At 42.9% G+C, this 20,350-nt stretch overlaps 1 protein-coding gene across 4 annotated transcripts in view; it reads right to left on the bottom strand.

The window, feature by feature from the left end:
* SPRED2 (sprouty related EVH1 domain containing 2) overlaps positions 1-20,350 on the bottom strand; it is a 66,189-nt gene that overhangs the window by 19,165 nt on the left and 26,674 nt on the right. For 3 of the 4 annotated variants that reach the window (XM_075035546.1, XM_075035548.1, XM_075035545.1), the window contains exons 2-4: positions 8,951-9,128; positions 7,454-7,622; positions 4,531-4,595 (exon numbers count right to left, since the gene is read on the bottom strand). In XM_075035546.1, the coding sequence (XP_074891647.1) occupies positions 4,531-4,595; positions 7,454-7,622; positions 8,951-9,128 (412 nt within the window). Of the gene's footprint in view, positions 1-4,530; positions 4,596-7,453; positions 7,623-8,950; positions 9,129-10,716; positions 10,905-20,350 lie in introns of those variants that run through there. The other variant, XM_075035547.1, reaches the window with a different exon arrangement.

The following is a 20,350-nucleotide window of genomic DNA, read 5'->3' as shown; positions in this document are numbered from 1 at the left end:
GAAGAAAAGTGGCGGCAGCAAGATCTGTCCGCATCACCTTAGTGAAGCTGGAGAATATTTTCCCTGTCTTGTTGTTGAGGAACCGAGGCAAACAGGCTTTTAGCCAGGAGTCTGCAAGAGAAGCAATGGATCGAGTCTAGGTGTCTTGAAACGCAACCCTGTAGCTTGGCCATGCACCTATAGATCGTGCCTGCTCTACCTGCAAAAATCTGCAAGTTTCATTTTGAACAAAACCTAGGATTTTTTAAAATTATTATTGATTACATGAAACAGCTATGATTGTAACATGCATATAAAACTTGGTAAGGTTGGGTTTTGTTGTTTTCTCCCTCATATTGACATTAACCCAGAAGGAACTGCAGTCCATTTTTAGGTTCACAAACCAGAACTAACAAGGGAGCTGTTGCTCCTCCTGCCAGTGGGTGTCTTTTCTTTAGCACTAAAGCAGTCACAGGGCTGTAGATTTATCTGAAAAACACATGCGCAGCATTTCAGCTGAACCAGTCATAAGGTTTCAGCACGAACACCTCTGCTTTTTCAGACGGGTTGCTAAAAGAGACCATTTCAGGCACTCTGCAGATTCTGGAAGACATTGACCTTTCTTTCCTTGGACTCAATTCACATTTTTCACTTCATGGTCATGTGGGATTGTTATCTGCAATTGAAAGTAAAAGTGTAGATTAAGGAAAAAATTTTGCACAAGAACTCAATTATATGGCAAAATCTGTGGCTGAGGAATTACAGAACATATTCAGTCCTTATTAAACATTATTTCTGAAATGAATGTTAATTAAAGAAGGCTGAAGATGCAGGCTGGATGGATGAAGACAAACAGAACAATCTCAGACCATTGCAAAGACAATGTTTCCCCCAGTGGAGACAGAACGGATGGCTAGTCTTACTCAGATTGCATCTCTTGAGAGGACGATTTATAATGTACAAGACAGGAGAAATGTATTTGCTAACATATGGAAAACATTTATGGGCTCTACTGAGAATCTGGAATTAAAGAAACACAACTACATATTGTTAAAACTTCTAAATGGAGATTTCATTTAAGAAATAAGCATATTCCCCTCAAGTCAGTGACATGTATTTCTATATACTTTTGCTTTCTGCCCTGTTAGGTATGCATTTCAGAACAGAGGTTTGTATTGATTTGTCTAGTTGCTGTAGGTCTAATCCACAGGAAAATTATTAGATGGCAAAGTCCCGTTTTTAAAGATACAACCCATGCTTCAGAACAATGGATGAAGAGCATACGCCGTAGGGATGGTGCAAGGTACTGCTTCCCAAGTTATGGTCTTGGCACCGCAAGTTACAGTGATGGGAGGAGATAAGGCTACTGACACCAGCGATGCTTCCCAAGCAAATGCTCACGTGTCCACAGCTGCAGATAATTCACCCCCTTAAAAACAAAAACCCCCACCTTCTAGTACAAGAAAATGATCCTCCATTAAGACACGCAAGATCATAGCCTGAGGGAGAGCTCTACCTCTGGGGCAAACCTTCTCTTCCCCATGTAAATAACTTGCTGGGTGCCCAGAAGGGTTTCATCCTGGCTGATGAATAAACAAAATGGATGATGTATGAGTTGCACACACAAAAACATGCCCAAAGTCATCATCCCATGGAGTGGTGCTGAAGTTAACAAGATCAGGGACAGTATAAAAGCCCTGTGTCAATCAATATCCAACAGTTGTTATCAGGGTCAGTGCTTGTATGTAAGGAGGGTGGCTGTTTTAAAGCCGGTACCATTACATCGGTGCAAAGATCAGTGCTGACGTGCAAGATAAAGTTGGGGTGGCTGTCTGCAAAACAGCATAAGAAATGTGAACTTTTGGACCACTGTGGTTGAACAGATTGAAACATCTTCAAGGAGAGGCAGGACCTCAGGCCAAATATTTGAGGCAGCAGTGTAGCAGCGATGGCTGGGATTTTCAGAGATGGGTAAATGACTGATTAAATGACTCAATCATGCAGATGCTTTTGAAAATTCTGCCACACGCAGTTAAGTTTATTCATGCATGTGTGGGAGAGGGGGAGGACCGTGAAGATTTTAATAACTACCTTAGGAAGTAAAAAAGAACAAATGTACTTTCTCTTTAAAACAGAGTGGGGAAAAAAAAAAACCCAAACCCAAAAAATCCACTACTGTGGCTGGGGAAAAGAGTTTACAGGAAAGTTGTAAAGAAGTTTTGTGTACAAGGATGACCAAATGGACTATGATACACAAGTAAAAAAGAAGTGCAAAGAAAGAATGAAACAGAAGGTTAATAATAAAACGTATCACAGCCCTATCAATTTCTCCCAGACTAAAACCCCTCCATGCTTCAGTCTGTTATTTCTGGCTTATACAGACTTCATACTCCACCATCACCTACCAGATAAACAGGAAGTTGAGAGCTTCAAAGAGCTTAAGGACTGCAGGAGAAGGACAAACTTCATCCCAGGAAAGCAAACAAGAAGTAATGGGGAGGAAGATGCTCCTAAAGCCTTATTTTTGGAGTATGACAACACACCTGCCCTGATGTGACAGCTTGACCAACAGCACCATGCAAGCTACCACCATCAGTGAAGTCTCTCTCTCACTCTGGAGATCACACAACATGTGGAGAGTGCTGCGAGGCAGGGCACAACTTGAGGTGTGAATGTCTCCCTGGATCCCAACAAGGTGCCAACCGCAGCTGAGGTTTCCCTCCTTGCTAATGCTATCAAGTAGCTTGTTCCTCCTTTTCCGCCAAGCACCCTACCCATAAATATCTGTATGGCAGGGGGTTACCTGTCACCTCCCCAGGGTCAAGTAGGGGGGAAAATCTCTTGCAGTTTTGGCTCTTCACTTTGAATGCAGGAGTTTGAGTGATTTTGATGCAACTGGGGCACCATTCATCCAACTTTCCCAATGTAAAGCAACACTTACTGAAAGGCACAACTTCTTCCTCCCAGTAAAAAGCACCCTACAAGTTTAAAAATCAACACTCAACCACAAGACTGAGCTTATGGAGAAATGCAGGAGCACTCCCAGGCCCCTAAATGTCAGCCAGTTGGCTTTTAGCAAAAACGTCCTTTCCCATTTCCACAGGCTACTTTTCACTGCTTTAACACTGAGTATTTCCATGTCTAACCCAGCGAGAGCTGGCACACACCCGCCCAAGGTACACTTCAATGGTCATCCCCTTTCTGACAAGCACAGAAGAGCCACACACATGTCCAGCATGACCATCCATCCCCAGCAGAGCAAGGCTCACCTGGTGAATTTGGGGACAAAGCAGCACAAATCAGGAAACTGCTCTGGCTCCAGCAGTGCCTCCCCCGGGTCCATCCCATCCCAGTGCCTATAAATCACTTCTGGCAGGTAGTTGGGAAGCAGCTGCTAATGATAGTTTTGCTGCGGAGCACAGGAAGTCACCTTTTAACCCTGTCTGCTGTTGTTTGTCTCCCGGAGCCGTGACAAAAGGACAGATGCGGACAACATGCCAGCCGTCGGGAGGATCTGGTCAAAACACAGCAGGGAACCTGCCCTGGTCCCATACCAGCAAAACATCACCCTCAAAAACACGTTTTGGCTTTGCGTGCTTCCCAGTGCCCATTTTCAAACAGCTTGATACCTGTCCTCAATTTTTCCTCATTCACCCTAAAGATGCAGCAAAGTATCTCAAAGACGACTTTGAGTTTGCTGCTGCTGCGCTGAGGACATCCCACCTTCCACCCTTCTGCCATCCAGGCCCCATCTGCACCACGGGACAAGGAGGGCATTTATAATACAACTAACACACGTATGCATGTGTGTGGGGGTTTGCGATTGGAGCTGAGCAAATAAAATTAATAAAGTATTCGTTGTGAGCATCTTGTTTTCAGTCCATGGAATATCCATGACTGGATTAATATTTCATGTGACATAATTATTTTTTTTTCCTTCTCTTTTAAAATGTGCAAGTATAGCAAGGACAGCAGCTTCTTCTGCTTCAGAAAAGCTCCAAAACACATTTTAGACATTACCACAAATTAAATACAAGCAACTCACTCCTACTTAAGTCACCGCTGGTTAGGTAGATGGCATGCTACTGTGCTTTCCTCCAGCTGAAAAACACTTGTTTTAACTTTCCACATTTCATGCATAGGCAAAACACTTAAAAGTTGGCTTTTGTTAACAACTGCAATTCAAAATCTTATTTCCTTGAGTATGCACCTGAGTAGCAGCCACCCACTTGAGTCTGTGGGAAAGAGAGCTATTAAGAGGTGTGTGCACCACTCAGGCCAAGACATAGGAAATTTGAGAGTTGTTATTCACTCACTTCTAGCCCTGACAACATCTGCTCTGCCATGCTTTTCACGTGGCGACAGGAGGCCAATAGAAACCCAAGGCTCTACCTTCTGTAGAGGATATACTTCCACCAAATAAAACACACCCACTGGCCAAACATGGAGATGGCTGTAAGCCAACCCTGAGGCATAAAAAGAAAAGCCTTTCCAACTGGACCATGCAAACTGGAGCATAAAGGAGAACAACCTCAGGTGACATGTACTTACAGTGAAGACATCATCATCGCCGATCTCAGCCTCATTGTGAAGCGTTGATGAGGAAGTTGTAGACCCTAGGAAAAAAAACCAAAAACAACAGCTTTTTAAACACATGACATTTCTAGGCAACTTTTTTTTTATTAGGCTGGTAAACATTTGGATCCTCACAACTTTATGTTGTAGATGTGTAAAAGAGGGGCTCAAATTAAGGAAGAAAAAAAAATCATCTCCTGGTAGCTGGGTTGGAAGGGTAAAATCTGAAAGTGTTTCTTGACACGCAACTGCACGGCTGCCAATGCTAATTAACTATGTTAAAAATAGCAGTTAACATTTCCAATTACAGAAGACTTTCATTTCTGAAGAACAGTAAAACTACATACTAATCAGTGCTCAAGACCAGATCCTCAGCTGTCAAGAAACCCTATATGAGTTATTCTTCATGTATTTCCTAAATCTGGGGGGAAAATTACTTTTTATTTAAAAAAAAAACCACAAACAAAACATCACTTTGACAATGAAGAATTAGATTGGGTTTTTTTCTTCTTCTAGCTTCAGAAGTTGTTATATATTGTAGAGGTCTTCTCTGTTATCAGCTGTTTCTCAGAGAACAACCTTGCACGATGTAAGCAAAGTATTTGAAAAGAGCTGAAAAGTGTAAATACCATGGACAAGAGCAAAATACCGGGGTGCAGTTCTCATTAATTACATGGTAATCATCTGGAAAAGTGGGAAATCACATTAAAAAAAAAAAACCACTTTCCTGCAACCTCTTTCCCCACCCTGCGGGTGTCCCCCTCCAGAGCTGCTTGAGAGCCTGGTCAGCACCCACATCGCAGAGGGGCAGCAGGGAGGGTGGCACATGTCATTGCTGGACTTGGCAGTAAATTCATGCTGTGGCTAAAAGGGGGTGACCCCTTTCCCTATCCCCAGCTAGGGATCCTGGACCCCCTTCCCAGGTGGCTTCACCCACCATGAGGCTGCCAAGGAGGGTGGGTGCAGAAAGGTGCTCTGGTGGGGGGAGAAACCCCAAGCCAAAGGCAATTTATTTTTTTTAATATAAGCCCACTGTTATACTGAATTAGGGCCACATCACATCCCTAACTAAAATAGTTGAACGGTTTGTACCACCTTCATTCTGGAAATTTTTAAAAATAATGTGCTTTATATAATGCTATCTGCACCAGCCCTGGCTGCTCTCAGTTGCCTCATCATGAAGATGTGCAGAGCTAAGTGTGAAAGCCCACTTAAAACACTAAGTAACATGAAAACATTTGTGCCATTTGCTACATTAGCTTTAAAAGTAAAAAATCTAGATGTTCTACAGAGCTGCATAGGATTGCTGTACTTGTGCACAAGACTTCTATACTTCTGATGCTACAGGGAACAAAGTATCGGTTAAATATTAATAATAAAGCTGCAATTTCACAAAGTGAAGTTTCGAATGCACATAGTTGTGCTTAATATTACCTGCTAAATTTGATCAACTATGTGAACAAAAAACATACGATAAATGAAATCCACTGCGCAACGCTGTGTGTGCATGAGCCAGTTACTGCTTTTCTTTCAGAAAGCCTTATTTGGAAGTTAAGGAGGAACACATTCATGAGGATCAGTCTATGCTGTTAATGGGGTAAACAGATTTGCTGATTTTGAAGTATCTGAGATACAGCAGAACTTGATTTTAAATACCTCCACTGTAAAATGGATCAGAAAGAGCAGAACAGGAGTTGCCACATATCAGGATCTCCAAAGTACTACTCAATACAGCCAAGTTATTATCTCTTGAAACTTTGCACAATCCCATGCCACTTATATAAAACATCACTTTTATGACTTAAAATGCTTCCCAGTTTTAGCAAGTAAGAAGAAGAAAAAGGAAGGCCTAGCTGTAGCTTGTTCACATTAATGGCACAGGAAAAAGCAAATTAATAACTAGTTCAGAAGATGCTTCCTCTAACTGATGAGGTATTTACCAGGAGAGAACCCTGGGGGATTAATTCTCCCCCAGTATCTACCATTTCTATGTTAATGCAAGGACAGGGCATCCAGAACGTTAAGCTGTCTTATGGGGCTAATGTCCTCAAAAAGAATATATATATGTATATGTATTTGAGCTAGTATCCTCAAAAAAATAATACCAACTGTATATAAAAACATCCCAGTCACAGCAGGTGAGAGGGAGAAAGGCTTTGGACCACTATGTCCCTACATAAAGTGGCATGGTTAGAAAAAATTAAGCAAAAAAACCATGAAGAATCAAATTTCGTTAAAATAAAGCACTATTGAATTATAGCTGTATTATGATTGCCTGATTGCAATGAAATGTGAAAAGGAAAAATTTATGACAACTTCAAAGCACAGGCAATTCAAACGCATTTTTTACAGAATTAAAAAAACCCCAGAAACACAACAAAAAGTCTTCAAGAACTACCATTCAACTACGTGTACGCAGACAAAACTAATTACTGCAAAAAAAACCAAAAACAAAACAAAGTTTTATTCAACTCCAGGCAGGAATTCGTACTATGATTTAACAAAGACTCAGTAAGATGAGATTCGGCTGCATATAAAGAAGAGCCTGGGCTGTTTGAATTACTATTGCTAGCGTGAAACCAAAGCCTATCAAAAAAAGCAGTAATAACAGACTCAATGATAATTAAAGGGGGGAAGTCTGGACAGACCAGGCCAGATAGGATTGGAACATACTTGGACTGAAACCCCTTCTTGCCTTAACAGATGAGAAAACTCAGTTCTTAAAAGCTGAGGCTTGCTCAGCACAGGGAAAGCACCCGGCTACACTTGGACACATGCACAAGAGATGTCCAAGCCCAAGAACTGATTTTAAACCCATCCCTCTTCCCAGCTCCATGACTCAAAACCCGTTCCCCACTCTTCCAAGGGTTGGAGTGACTGCCACCACGTGTCGCGGTACCTTCAATGAGGTCCTCGATGGCTTTCCTCACTCCTCTGTCGAAGGCTCGAGCATCAGCAGGGCTTTGAAAAGTGAGTCCGAACTTTCTGTTGTCGACTTTCCAGTGGTGAAAGGTGGGGTTTGCCTTCGTGTACACCAGGTCCTTCTTCACAAAGCACTCCAGCACCACCTGGAAGGGCGCAAGCCCCAGAAGAGGAGCAAAGTCACTTTTCCCACCCCAAGGACACAGACGGCACCGTCTCAGCCCAGACCCAAAAGCAAGCCAAGTCATGTCTCATGTAGGGAAACATCCTTCCCTACCAAACGATGACTAATAAACACCAGACACTGTAATTGTTCTCATAACCATTGCACATTCAACTTTTGCTTGTGCTTTGAGTAGGTGCTTGCTCCCTACCCCAGGAGCCTATTTCGGACCCAGACCCAGCGTAGCACAGGTCACAGATAGCAGGGGCTCAGGTGGAGGGAGAACCTCTTCCCTCAATAATTTTGCTCAACAGAAATTTTATCCACCAGCAGCAGATTTAGGAGGTGCTGTAACACTCCCCTCACCTTTTTTTTCCTCCCTCATACCCAGCCAGGCACTCATTTCAAGCTCTCCTGTGCCAAAACCCATCTCTAGAGTGATGCTCAGGGAGAACAGGAATGGCTTGTTAGTCTTACTCCATCCCCCAAAACCATAAGCACAGCTCCCAAATAGTGTCAAAAAAACCATCCTAAGCAAAATAGTATTGCAAAAGAAAAACTGTACTTGAAACAGCTTTAAAATGCCAGTCTTCTTGAAAGCGAGATCATTTCTGACTCAATGTTGCCCAAATACTGAGTTAGCAGAGCCTGTGCAGGTAGCGTTATTTTTAAGCTAGCCCATCTCTTCACAAGAGTGAAGATCACAAGAATCAAATATATAGAAACAACATAACAAACTATAACACCTAAAACAGACCCTGGAAATAGGGAAAAGGCTTTATTAATTTGATTTGTGCAGGTAAAGAAGAGAGTTCCTTTTTAGATAAACAGCTACCAGGAGAAACTGAGTGCGTCAATTCATAAGAGACAACTTGTCTTCATATTCTCACTCTGCTTGTTCAAACCCTGAACAGCATGCAGCATAAATAATTCATGGCTGTTCTAAAGGCTTGCACTCCATTACTCAGTGCAATGTGACTGGCTTCATGGGTTCTTTACACTTCAATTCACTTCTCACTTACCCCTGCTACGTCTTAGAAAAAAAACACAGGCCCTTTTTCAATCATCAAAGGGGGTCTTTGCACAAGGATGCTGAAAATTTACCTGCTCCTTCCAGGTGGCAGCATGCCAATCTAGATAGCAAAAGATGGCAATTCTAGATGAGGATGGGTTTGTTTTTTCCATTCTGGTACTATCTGCACATGCCTGTTTTTTATGTTTTAAAAAAAACTTGCACAAGAATACAATAGCAATAGATTTGGGATAATTCTCATTATAAGAACAGACAAAAGTTGAATTAGGGTCTATTACCAGTTTGTCTTTCTGCCTTTCACCATGGATTAGAAATCCACTTCTTCCATTGCCCTCTGGGTACGTGACCTTGCAGACGCCAACTCTACTGAGACCGCCTCCTTCTTGCGGCAACCATCCCCCACTGGAGTCATCTCGGGTCATAACCACAGCTTTGACTCGCACAATATAGCTGTCACTGCAATGGTAACAAAACAAAAACAAAACCTTTTGTGAGCATCACACAGTCTCATCAGAGCATTTTTCTTGAGGGCGGTATTTAGACAGCACTGATCTGGCCCCAACACAGAGTTTCTGCCCAGGATGGAAGTCCATCTCCGTGACGGATAGCCTTGACCACTCGAGCCACCACTGGAAAGAGACCCAAAGAGCAAGGAATGAACCCATTGGGTTTCCAGATTTCAACATACAAAACAACCACCCACGGTCTTGGACACTCTCTCCCTCGTGCAGCTGAGGACAGGGACCAAGAGAGCTGGGTGAGACAAGCAGCACCCCAGGGCCACCAACCACAGGGGATGCATTGGGGCATCAGGTCTCCAAAGTGTTGGAAGAACATGTGGAGCTCAAATAAGCCATGAACAAGGTGTTTTAAGGTTTTTGTGATCAAATTAGTGAAGTGGGCTTTGGAAGACGACACTCAAATTCCTTCGTAACTGGGACACCCTTATGGGAAAAAAACCACAAGCGTGGCTCCAGATGGTACCTCAGACAAAAGGAGATGGGGACCACCTCAGCTCAGGTCATCAGGACCACACCATGTTCTTAAAACAGCTCCACCAGCATTTCAAGGGGCATTCAAAGGCATCACATCATAACCTCACAAGAAGCTATTCTAGAAGCACCTGAGATTTGGGGATAATCCAGGTGCCCATTGCAAGGGGTCAAAAAAAAAGCCCCACAGCGGGAGGATCTGCTCACCCAGGCCTCATCCTAGGGTTTCCACAGAGCAGCTGCTCCAGGATTTGCTGAGGACATCACCAGGGACGGGGTCATTTGGGAGCAGAAAGGCCACTACAGGATGTAAGCAAAAGCCATGCACCTTGCATGGGACACACAACAGACTCCAACCTAAAACAGGTTATCCCCACCCCGGAGCTGCTGGGAAATACTCAAGTTAGCTTTTCTGTCCTCACGCTGCTGCTGAGTCCCGGCTCAGTGCAACCCATCATGTGTTAGACATCGATTAACCCAGGGACTGCTCAGGAACAGCGCTGACGGCCGTGACGCCCTCCCAAGGAGGTCACCAAGGCACAGCTACACGTCAACCACGCATGACCATGGCACTGTCGGCTGCAGAGCTGCTGAGACACCCGCCAGCACCTGCAAAGGTGCCGCAGGACACTCAAACCTGGACAAAACTGGGAACATCAAGAGGGGCTAAGAAAAAGGATGCGCAAAGAAAATCGCCCAGGAATTGTCCATCTCCAGGCCACCAGGTGAGCTCACCAGGAGGAGGAAGCTCAACCCGCAGAGGGGTCCAAGAGGAGGCCTTTCAAAGTGACAGGTATCATCCTTTAGAAAAAGAAATTCCTCCTGGAGGAAAGCTCTGTATCTGGACATTTTCCCAGTATCCTGTACAACATAACAAGAGAACAGGCCCTTTCTATCCAAAATTACAAGCAGTGGTAGTTTTCTTCATCCTGCAGCACCTAAAACTACCTCTTGTTTTCAGGCATAATTTTTGCATCACTTTTGTAATCCAACTGCTAATACTTGAAGTCTGAGTTCCCTTTTTTCCGATACAAGCAGATTATATTTAATACCTAAGTGAGCAGACTCATGGATCCTACTTGAAGGCACTTTTGAGGACAGACCAAGGAAGGCATCGAGCATCTTCTGGACAGAGGTGCCTGGGACCAGCTAATCTCTTCTGCAGCTAGACATATCTTGCAAAACACACACTGCAATTTTCTCTTCATTGGCTTTATTTTATGGATACACCAACTTTCCCACTGGACCTGCACAATGAAGGCAGTACACAGACACTTAAGGTTCATCCCCTATTGCTCTGAGGACTTTGCACTGGCTGATAAAAAGCTTTTCAGCATGCTTAGATACATGGCGTGTACCACAGCTGACACATGCAAAGCATTCACAGAACTGAGAAACAACATTTTTAAGAATATTTTTGCTTGAGTCCTTAAAGCAGCATCCTGGTACAGGAAACAGGGCAAGTGTGTCTACAAACAGATCCAGTTACCTTTTTATCTTTTGATGAAAATGCATTTCTAGATTTTACCAGTAGCAACTTTAACCTCTCAGCTTCCTGACAGTCAGAATCAAGCAAAATACTTCAGCTAATTTCCTACTGTGCAAAAATTAAGCTGCTTCCATCCAAGACAATTTTAGTTTTCTCCTTTGTAACTTTCCCATATGGGATATAAGGATTAGCAATTAACAGATAAAGAAAAGGATCCTTTCTGGACTTCTTTTTAACTCTTCTCACTTCTGGGGAACTCCCATTAAATTTCAAGCTCTCTTCTGAAGTCAGAACTGCTCAATAAGACCTTCCTTCCTATCCTCCTGCAAAAGTCATCCACACAAACTGCTGCTTCTCCTTCCACACTTGGAAATTGCCGCTGGAAATACAGCTCCCTGCGGGATTTACTGTTCACTTTTATGGCAGCAGCCTAAGCCTTCAGCTGTCCCAAAAGTACTGTCATCTTCCGTTACTTTCCTGCAGGAATCATCAACTTAAAGAAAAAATAAGAAAGCAGCTACTACTCAGTACTTTGTGATTTCTACCAATTATCTGTGTGTTTCCATCACCTCTTGGTGATTTCTCTAGGCTCATAATTACATTTGAATACTAGTGGATGCCTACACATTAAATTTAGATCCCCTGACTACTATCCCTGCCCATTATACTCACATTCTGATGGGGCACAGAGCCATACAGTTTTCATCTTTATATCCACACTGATACTGTGACCTATGGCACTTACAACCGCTGCCACCACAGCCACTGATTTCATCCATGTGCCAAGAGAACACCACATAAACTTAATTCTTCCCATCTTGAAGAGCTACCTCCTTAAATATATCAAGCCAGAAAACCTAGTTTCCACCCCGCTACCATGGCAAAAAGACTTCTGCTCCCCTATTAGAAAAGGGCCTTGTCCAGCAGAAGGGTTCACCTTTGGCAAGGTAAGCAGACCTCTGGCTTTGTTAACGTAATCCCTTGGCACGCTTTCCTGCATGATCAAAAGTCACCAGTGACGCTGCGGTTCCTGGAGAGCCCTGTCTCCATTCCCACTGGGCTCCAGCCACAGGTGCACGTTTCCCAACATAAGGAAAGGAGGTGGTTAAGGCTTTTTAGGGCTTGACATCTTGGTTTAGTCACTAGACGAGGACTCAGAAGCTGCACATTTAATTTTCAAGGCTACATACTGCTTCCTTCAGTTTTCTATGTCAAAATCTTGCCTGCCATTTCCATCCACAAGCCTAGAATAGGCAATGCTGCTTTCCCTCATGCCAGTGTTGGTAAATGCTTGGGAGGTACTCAAATATTTCTGGTCCATATAAGGACCTTGCTTCCTTAGTATAAAAGCTGCTTATTTTCTTTGCTATTTAATTTTACGCGACTGCACCGAGGCTCTGGCTGGTTGCAAGCATTCAAAATCCTCAGGAGCAAAGGATAGATCTGCAAATCTCATGTGCACGTCACTGCTGAAACCTTGGTGCACTGAAGCAGCAAAACAACCGTGTTCAAGTCATGCACCTGCAATTTTATCATGGCAACTGTGCAATTTGACTATTCCAGGAGAAATGGTTAATAAGGTATGTGAAAATATTTAGTTCATTCCCATTAATGAGATACCAATTGCCACTGAGATTAGATAACGCAAGCCTTTCATATATTTAAAAATGAAACAGCTAAAAAACCACCCCTGCAGTAAGCCTTAGTTCCCTCATTTTGTTGGCTTCTTAAAACTTTAAGACCACTCTAATTGTTGGGTTTACGGCCTATGTGCTACGTGTCTCATGCAAACTATTCTTAATTATGTTCTTAAATGGAATACTTTTCTGTCTTAACCCTACAGATTTGTCTTCAACAGCCTTAAAAGCTTGAGAAGAAAGTATCTGCAGGGATTACCCAGCTGCATGGCAGCCAGCCAGCATGTTCAAGGGCTGCTTCAGGTTGTTCGCCTGCCCCACCCTGAGCAAAAAAACATAATGAACTTGGGGAGTAAAGGTAGCGCAGAAAACCACATGCTGTTTTTATTGGAAGGAAGAGAGCCGTTTAAAAATTGTAGCTTGTGGGTGTGCATACATATCTCTAAAAAAATTTAAAAAGTGTGTGCGTGTATAATTGCTACTCTGAAGGATATTGAGAATTTTTCTAAACGAGAAGTGACTGCACGATTACCTTTGCAATAACTGAACCATGGTTGCATTACCTATAGCCTAACTTTTACAAAGCATTTGTGTCTGAGAGAAAAGTGACATTTAAGGCGGATAAATAAGTGCTTTCTTCCAGCATGCACAAGCCGCATTAAGCCCAGCCAACACCATCCAGCCACATCACTTACAGCAACCGCACCACAGTGAAACCAGTGGGGGACAAAGCCCTGAGCTGTCTTGTACACCTGGTGTGGGTTTACAGCTGCAATCCCGCATCCAGGACTAAACGGCAAATAATTCCTTCATTAGTTAAGGCTTTAATTTTACCAGTGTCTTTGTAAAAGGAGGGTCGAAGTATACAGCTCCCTTCCACCAGCCGCTCTTCTTTCCCACTTTGCTTAAAACGCAGCAACTGCAAATACCATGAGATGTTTAAAAATCCCAAGGGGTGGTGGTGGGGGAAGTAGTCCAACCCACCACATTTACTCCTTTCTTTTGAGTCACATTCAGCATCTAAAAAACTTTCCAGACACGTTCCATAATTCAGTAATATTTCTTCCTCTAGCCAGGCTAGTTGACCATAATATAAACTTAGAAACTTCCATGCTAATGCAGCCATACGGCACTTCAGTATTTTCCCCCTTCTCGACCTTGCAGCTTACAGGGCCAGGAGAGATTCACATCTTGGACAGAAACGTAATTGCATATAACGGGTTTCAAAATTATGGACTTCTGTTTTTAACGCATTGACATTCCCAGATCCCAGATTTCAGGGAAGAGCCAAAAGGACAGCAGGAGGCTACAAATGCAACAGCAGCAGAGGTCGGGCTGTTTAGCATGGATCCATGCAAATTTAACTTTACAGTTACTGGGGCATAACCTGTCTTTAGCTGAGCTGGATGTATTTCACTGTGCTTTTACTTCGTCTGACAGCTGGAGTTAAAGCCATCCTGTTCTGCCCAGGTGATCGCTGGAAATTACATTGCAAGGATCCTCTCTGGAGTTAACCCCACAGTGCCAGAAAGCAGTGGCAGTTTAATGGAAGTCATGACAAATGGCTATTTTTGAAGTCCCACTTTCTTGATCTGATGCTTGGTTTGCGAACCTTCTAGCAAGGGTGAAGTACCTGCAGATTATAACCAGTATTCTTCAAAACCCTAACTTTTCACTTTGTTAGAAAGAAAACTTTTGCGTGCACAGAGTCACAGTAAAATAAAACTGATATTTTGATACCATTTAGATTTCCAGCAGGTTTGATGCTTTTTCATTAAATATAAGCAAGAAAAAATAGCCATCTGCACCGCCCTCGTCAGAGCCAACAATAAAATGGAGCCTGTAGAAAACCATGGAATACCTCCCAAAAGTTTTCCTTGCCCTCACCTCTGCATCACACCAGGAACACAGAACCACTGGACCTGTAACCCATCTCTAATATATCAAATTTGCAACCTATATTCTTCTGTCTTTCAAATCCAATACTGCCAGAATAAAGGCATCTGGGAAATTTTGGTTTCCACCCAGTCGGAGTAAATACAAGACAGTTCTATCTCCACATGCCTTGCTCCAGAGATGCTGGCCAAGTCCTGCAATATCCCTGTCCTGGAGCACTTAATCTTAAACCATTATTAACCTTACAAGCTCAATTTCAGGACATTTCTCTCTGTCTCAACAAAATGAGATAACTTTGTTGGCATTTAGCATTTCCTCCCAGCTTCCCCCTGAAAACGGAAAGGAGTTTTCTCTTCCAACTCCCTAGTTCATGCCTGGCTGCTGAACTGAGTTTGGCAGCGTGTGTTCAGCTTGTATGCTGACCATTTCAGGGAAAAAAAAGGGGTGAAAAAAAAATTAACTCCAAGAACACTGTTAGCCACAGCAACACAGAAGGTGGAAAAGGAAAATCCTGCCCCAAAGGAAGCGCTCATGCAGGATTTGGAAATCACTGCCAGTAAGTTAAAAGACATGCACAGTCCTACCTGCACATCCCATAAAGCACTCCAGAGAAGTAGTTTTGCACAAAGGTTATTCAATGCTGGGGATTTTCCTGCTGGATGAGTGCTGCCCAAAATCTTGTGTGCAGTAAAAAAACCCAACCCAGCAGGCTGATCACTCCGATGGACTGAGCGGGTCCTAGATGCAGCAGGGATGCTCAAAGGCTCAAGTGCCTTCAACCCTCAAAAGCTTGTCTTCCTATATGACACACGGCCTCAAGCAAGGAACACAGCTCCAGGAGGCTGGAGCAAACCCAAAGTACCATCTTTTGATTTTATTTTTTGTTCCTTGATGCCCTTCTGGGTCTAGAGCAGCCCCAAAGGCAGAATAAAGAAGGGCCAGGTCCTCCACAGCCAGTGCCCAGCAAGCCTGGGTTTGTTTCCAGTGCTGCAGCTCATGTGAAAATCCTCCACAGGAAAGATTAATAGCAGTTTTGTTTGTTTGTTTTTTTCAGAAGGAAAGGGACTTCTCAAAAAACCAAGACACCTGCAACAATCCAGCCGGCCGCCTCCACATCTCCCTTGAACACCGAGGCAAGGATTAACAAAGGAACCCTTTCAACAAAACGTTTGTTAAACATTTAAGGCTGATTTTATTGAGTTTATGAGAAACAGCTCTATCCTAACTTGCTCAAATGGGATTTCATAATCCTGTAATTATTTCAAATCCTTCCAGGAATTACACAGAAAACTAATTTTTTTATATATATATAAAAATATATATAATAATATATTTGATGTAGATATGAAAATTTTTTTCTATATATTCATATCTTTTATATATGTATGATTTTTTCTTTTTTTAAATGACACACAGAAAAGCATCAGCTTCTGGTGTGAGAGTAACTCTCGCAGTGCATTTTTACAATGCAACATCCCAACTAACTTGGATGCACCAAACTAGGGGACAAGAGCAATTTTCTGCTGCAGATCTGGCCCTTGGCCCTCACTCCTTACGGATCTGGTGTTAAAAACCATCGGGGTTTGGCGCAGGCAGGGTAACACAAGTGCTATTCACACAGCTATAGGGTTGGGCGTTTTAGCCCTGCACGAGCTAAACCCTTTTTTTCAGCCAGCATAACCTCTCCTCTTGTGCCAGCCTTGCCCAGCTATCCCCAGAAAGTGCCATACACATGAGCAAAACCCCAAATGAACCAGCAAGCGGCTTTTTAGGGGAAAAAATCAGGCTTGCAAACATGCTGATGTGCAAGTGAAGATCCACTGAGACAGCTCAAGTGCATGGATTTTAAGGGCTATCCCCAGAAACTAGCTTACTACACAAACAGTATTGAATTAAAATGAAATTCTAACTGCATCAGGGACATATTAATTTACTACTCATGGCCATATTGAAGAATCTATGTAAAATATATTGTTGAAGCTGTGTTAAAGCTATCGAAACCCACAGCAAAAGTTGTTACAAAGACACCCCCAAAATTACTTTTTTCTACAAGACAGCCATGACACCACTGGGATGCATGCTTACAACAAAACTTTTAATGATCAACCATTTAATAAAACCTCTTACAAAAAAAAAAAATATCAGTGAACCTCCTCACTGGAGAATTGAATTACCTCAGGACCAGCCTCCTTGCAGCTTTGCATGGTGACTGCTTTCTCAGTGATTGCAAATTACAGGTTTGGTGTTTATTTAAAAAAAAAAACAAAACCAAAACAAACAAAAACCAACCTCAAAACAGAACAACACCCCCCCCCCAAACTAAAAAACTTTTATTCAAAATTGTTTAATGGATCAATTCTGCAACAAATCGTTATAGCTGCACATGTCAGTATGTCTTGGAAAGTTGTAAGGAACAGCAAAACAAAAAAAATCAGTTTAATAAGATAATGCGTTTGAATAATTTACCCTGCAGCTCATGAAGCCGGCTTGCAGTACAGGCAAGAGTTGTACACTCAAGTCCTCCTATTTTTGTGCAAGTGTACAAAATATTAACAGATCTCAAGGAAAGCTAATTAGTACTATCATTTACTGTAATCAGAAAGGAACCTGTTATTGCATGACAGATGGTATTTGTTTTATATCACATGCAAGATAAGCAAAAATCACATAAAAGCTTAGCCAGCCAAACAGGTAGTTACATGAAATCTGCATCCTGAATTGATTTCCACTTCCTCCCTGTCCCCCCCCCCCCAAAAGCCACAATCAAGTTCTATGTTAATTTTTTCTAACATATACTTACCATAAACGTTGTTACTGTTATCCTATGTTAGCTAATGAATGGTGATATTTAGCAAAAATAAGAAAACTAACAAACACAGGAACGGTATTCCAGCTTTCTAAGTTTTATCACCCTCCTTATTTTGTAAAATGAAACTAGAGATTTTATACTGCTCGCCAAAAATTAGAGAGGAATGTAATGGAGAAATCTATTCAATTCACAAGACGACGCTGTTTCGACATGACTCTCTTCTCCCTCCAATGAGTTTCTGCTGTCACGTTGTAGACCGCTGTGATGCCCATGATGACATCAAATGCACTGGCCAGACGAGGTATCCCATTACTCCCATATAACATCACATTTTGCAGATTAAGTGCTACCCGTCCTAATGCAGCTGTATTATGGTGGGAGTGAAAATAATGCAAGGTGTGCTTATCTTCAGCTACAGAATCAATGATATTCCGGACATAAAAATAAATTATTGTGTATATGCATACGCAATATTTCTGGAAAAAAAATGAAATTTACGAAGCAAAGAAAAGAGACCCCAACACCAAAACCCCTTGCTCACCCTAAGCCATTTGCATTTTCCCCCACTCTCCTCCATTCTGATGAGTGTAGAATGCAACTATATTTATCCCCCTGTAAACAACCTCCGTGACACGTACTATACAACTACAAAGGCTAGACAGTATTTTGAAAACATAAAATAAAAATTCTGTGAGTCAATTCCAGCTGAATCCATTTCAGTGAAGGGGCGAGGGAATAAGCAGAGTAACTGTGGTCTAAATCTAAAATGTTTTATCTTTTGCCAGGTAAATGCATTTAAAAAAAAAATCACACCAGAACAAAAGACAACATTCTTAACTACATCAAAACCAGCATGCACATTGAGTTTGCCTTCCACCTCTCTTTAACACCCCTCACCCCAAAAAGTGTCCATGGAGAAGGACATCAAGTGAAGCAGCTTCCCAAGCAGCATCTATTTTCCTCTCAGTATTTAAGAGAGGGTGCACGTTAAACCATTACTTCTGAAAAAAATTTGTAACCATAAAAGAAAGCCTGTGTTTCACAGAAGTCATACATATTCACTGATAAATTATATGCTGATTTAGAAAAGATTCAGAAGGGCTCTGGGGGCAGATGGGGGGAGGCGAAAGAAAAAAAACCCCAAGAGTAAAAACTAGGAAATTATACACAGCAAGAGCACACACACATACCTGCTGGGGGATGCCATTTCCTCTACATTTTACACCCCGATTGCTCCATTTTACCGTCATTGCCACCACCAGCGTCCCGATCGGCGTTGGCTGCCCCGCATCCCAGCTGGCTGCTGCCGAGCGGCTTCCCCCCATGCGTGATTCAGTCTCCTTGAGGGATGTGCTGCATTGTACCGGGTGAGTCATCCCAGAGGTATTCTGCATATTACAGCCCTGGCCGGACCATTACTCATTCCCAACATCCTCCCAGCTCGCAGAGCACCAGTGCACGCACGGACCAAAGATCCTTGCTTCCCCACCCCGGTTATAGGCTGGAAAAAAATTAAAATAATTACAATACAACCACCGTAAACTAATAACGGGGGCGTTTAGCAGCAGCTGACAGAGCAAACGAGCTGCCGAGAGGTTGCACCAGACCGGTGGGCGCGTCACCTGCTCACCCAGGAGTGCAAACAGGTCCAAAGTTGAAAGCGGGCGTCATCTTCTCCGGTAACCTTGACTGCACTTTATTCCCCAAAAGCTGCTAACGTAGCGTTGGGACCAAGGGTCCAAACAACTCAACAGGCTTGGGGGAAGCACAATCCTCTCCAGACGTGCCTGCCTGCATTGCAGCTTTTAACAGGATTTTAAATACTTCCCGTTTGCGACAAGTTGGTATTTATAAATACCAGCTATAGGTCCTTGTATACCATACCTCTGCAGGCAGCCCATGCAACTGAAGTGCCAATGCAGCAACGTCCCTACACAAGAGCTTAGTTTTGGGCAGTTGGTTTCAAGCACTCCCTTGCTGCTCGAAAACTTGCATAACCACTTTAACTCCTCGCTCAGCCAGTGTGTCCCCTCCCCAAAGTTATATGATCATCCCTAAATGCCCCTTCATTTTTTTAAAAGCTGAAATGTTGCTCAAGAACTGCCTCAGCACCAACAAGAAGAATAAAAATTGTGACATTGGGGCTCTGAAAGCAGCTTCTAAAAATACTTGCCCGGTTTCTGAACTAATCTACGCTGATGATTAGGCAGGAGGGGGGAAGAAAGCTAATTTAAGCGTTTCCAGGCTCAGCTGCTTCTGCCTTCCTTAAATCCATACTGTTTTAACCTCGGTTTGGGGCAAAAATCCCTTTTTCCCAGGATAGAGAACGGTGGCTGAGGTGATGCTGCCTGAAAGCATCCTTTAGGAAAGCTGCGTCCCCATTTTACAGACATAATAACCTAAAATCACACACACTCTTGAAAACTTCAAGCTTAGACCACGGAGCTCAAGACCACCAAGGCTTGAATGCAGCTTCAGTGTGTAGACACCAGGCTTCACAGAGGATGCTGAGGACGTCCTGAGTTGCCAGGACAGAAGCATTTGTTCCTTGCTTCTCTCCAGCATCCAGCGAGCACGTGTGCAGGTGTAGCTGCAGGCACCTTTTTGCAGCTTGGCTGGATTTTGTCACGACAATGGAATCAAGCTACACTCCAAAGCCATGCTGAAGGTAACAGACAGCATTTTAAGTTTGTAACAGTGGGATCAAGTGACAGCTGCATTTACCCTATTTCAATATACAACATAAAAAGGTCCTTAATTTAATGGGCAAAGGGTACTCCATTTTGGTAGAAGTGCATTTGCGAGCACTGGGTAACTCATTAGCCAGTCAGAGCATTGTGCTATCCAAGTAATTA

This window comes from Buteo buteo, chromosome 9 (assembly GCF_964188355.1).
Source record: "Buteo buteo chromosome 9, bButBut1.hap1.1, whole genome shotgun sequence".
NCBI classification, from domain to species: domain Eukaryota; kingdom Metazoa; phylum Chordata; class Aves; order Accipitriformes; family Accipitridae; genus Buteo; species Buteo buteo.
This window is presented reverse-complemented; position numbering and strand designations above follow the sequence as displayed.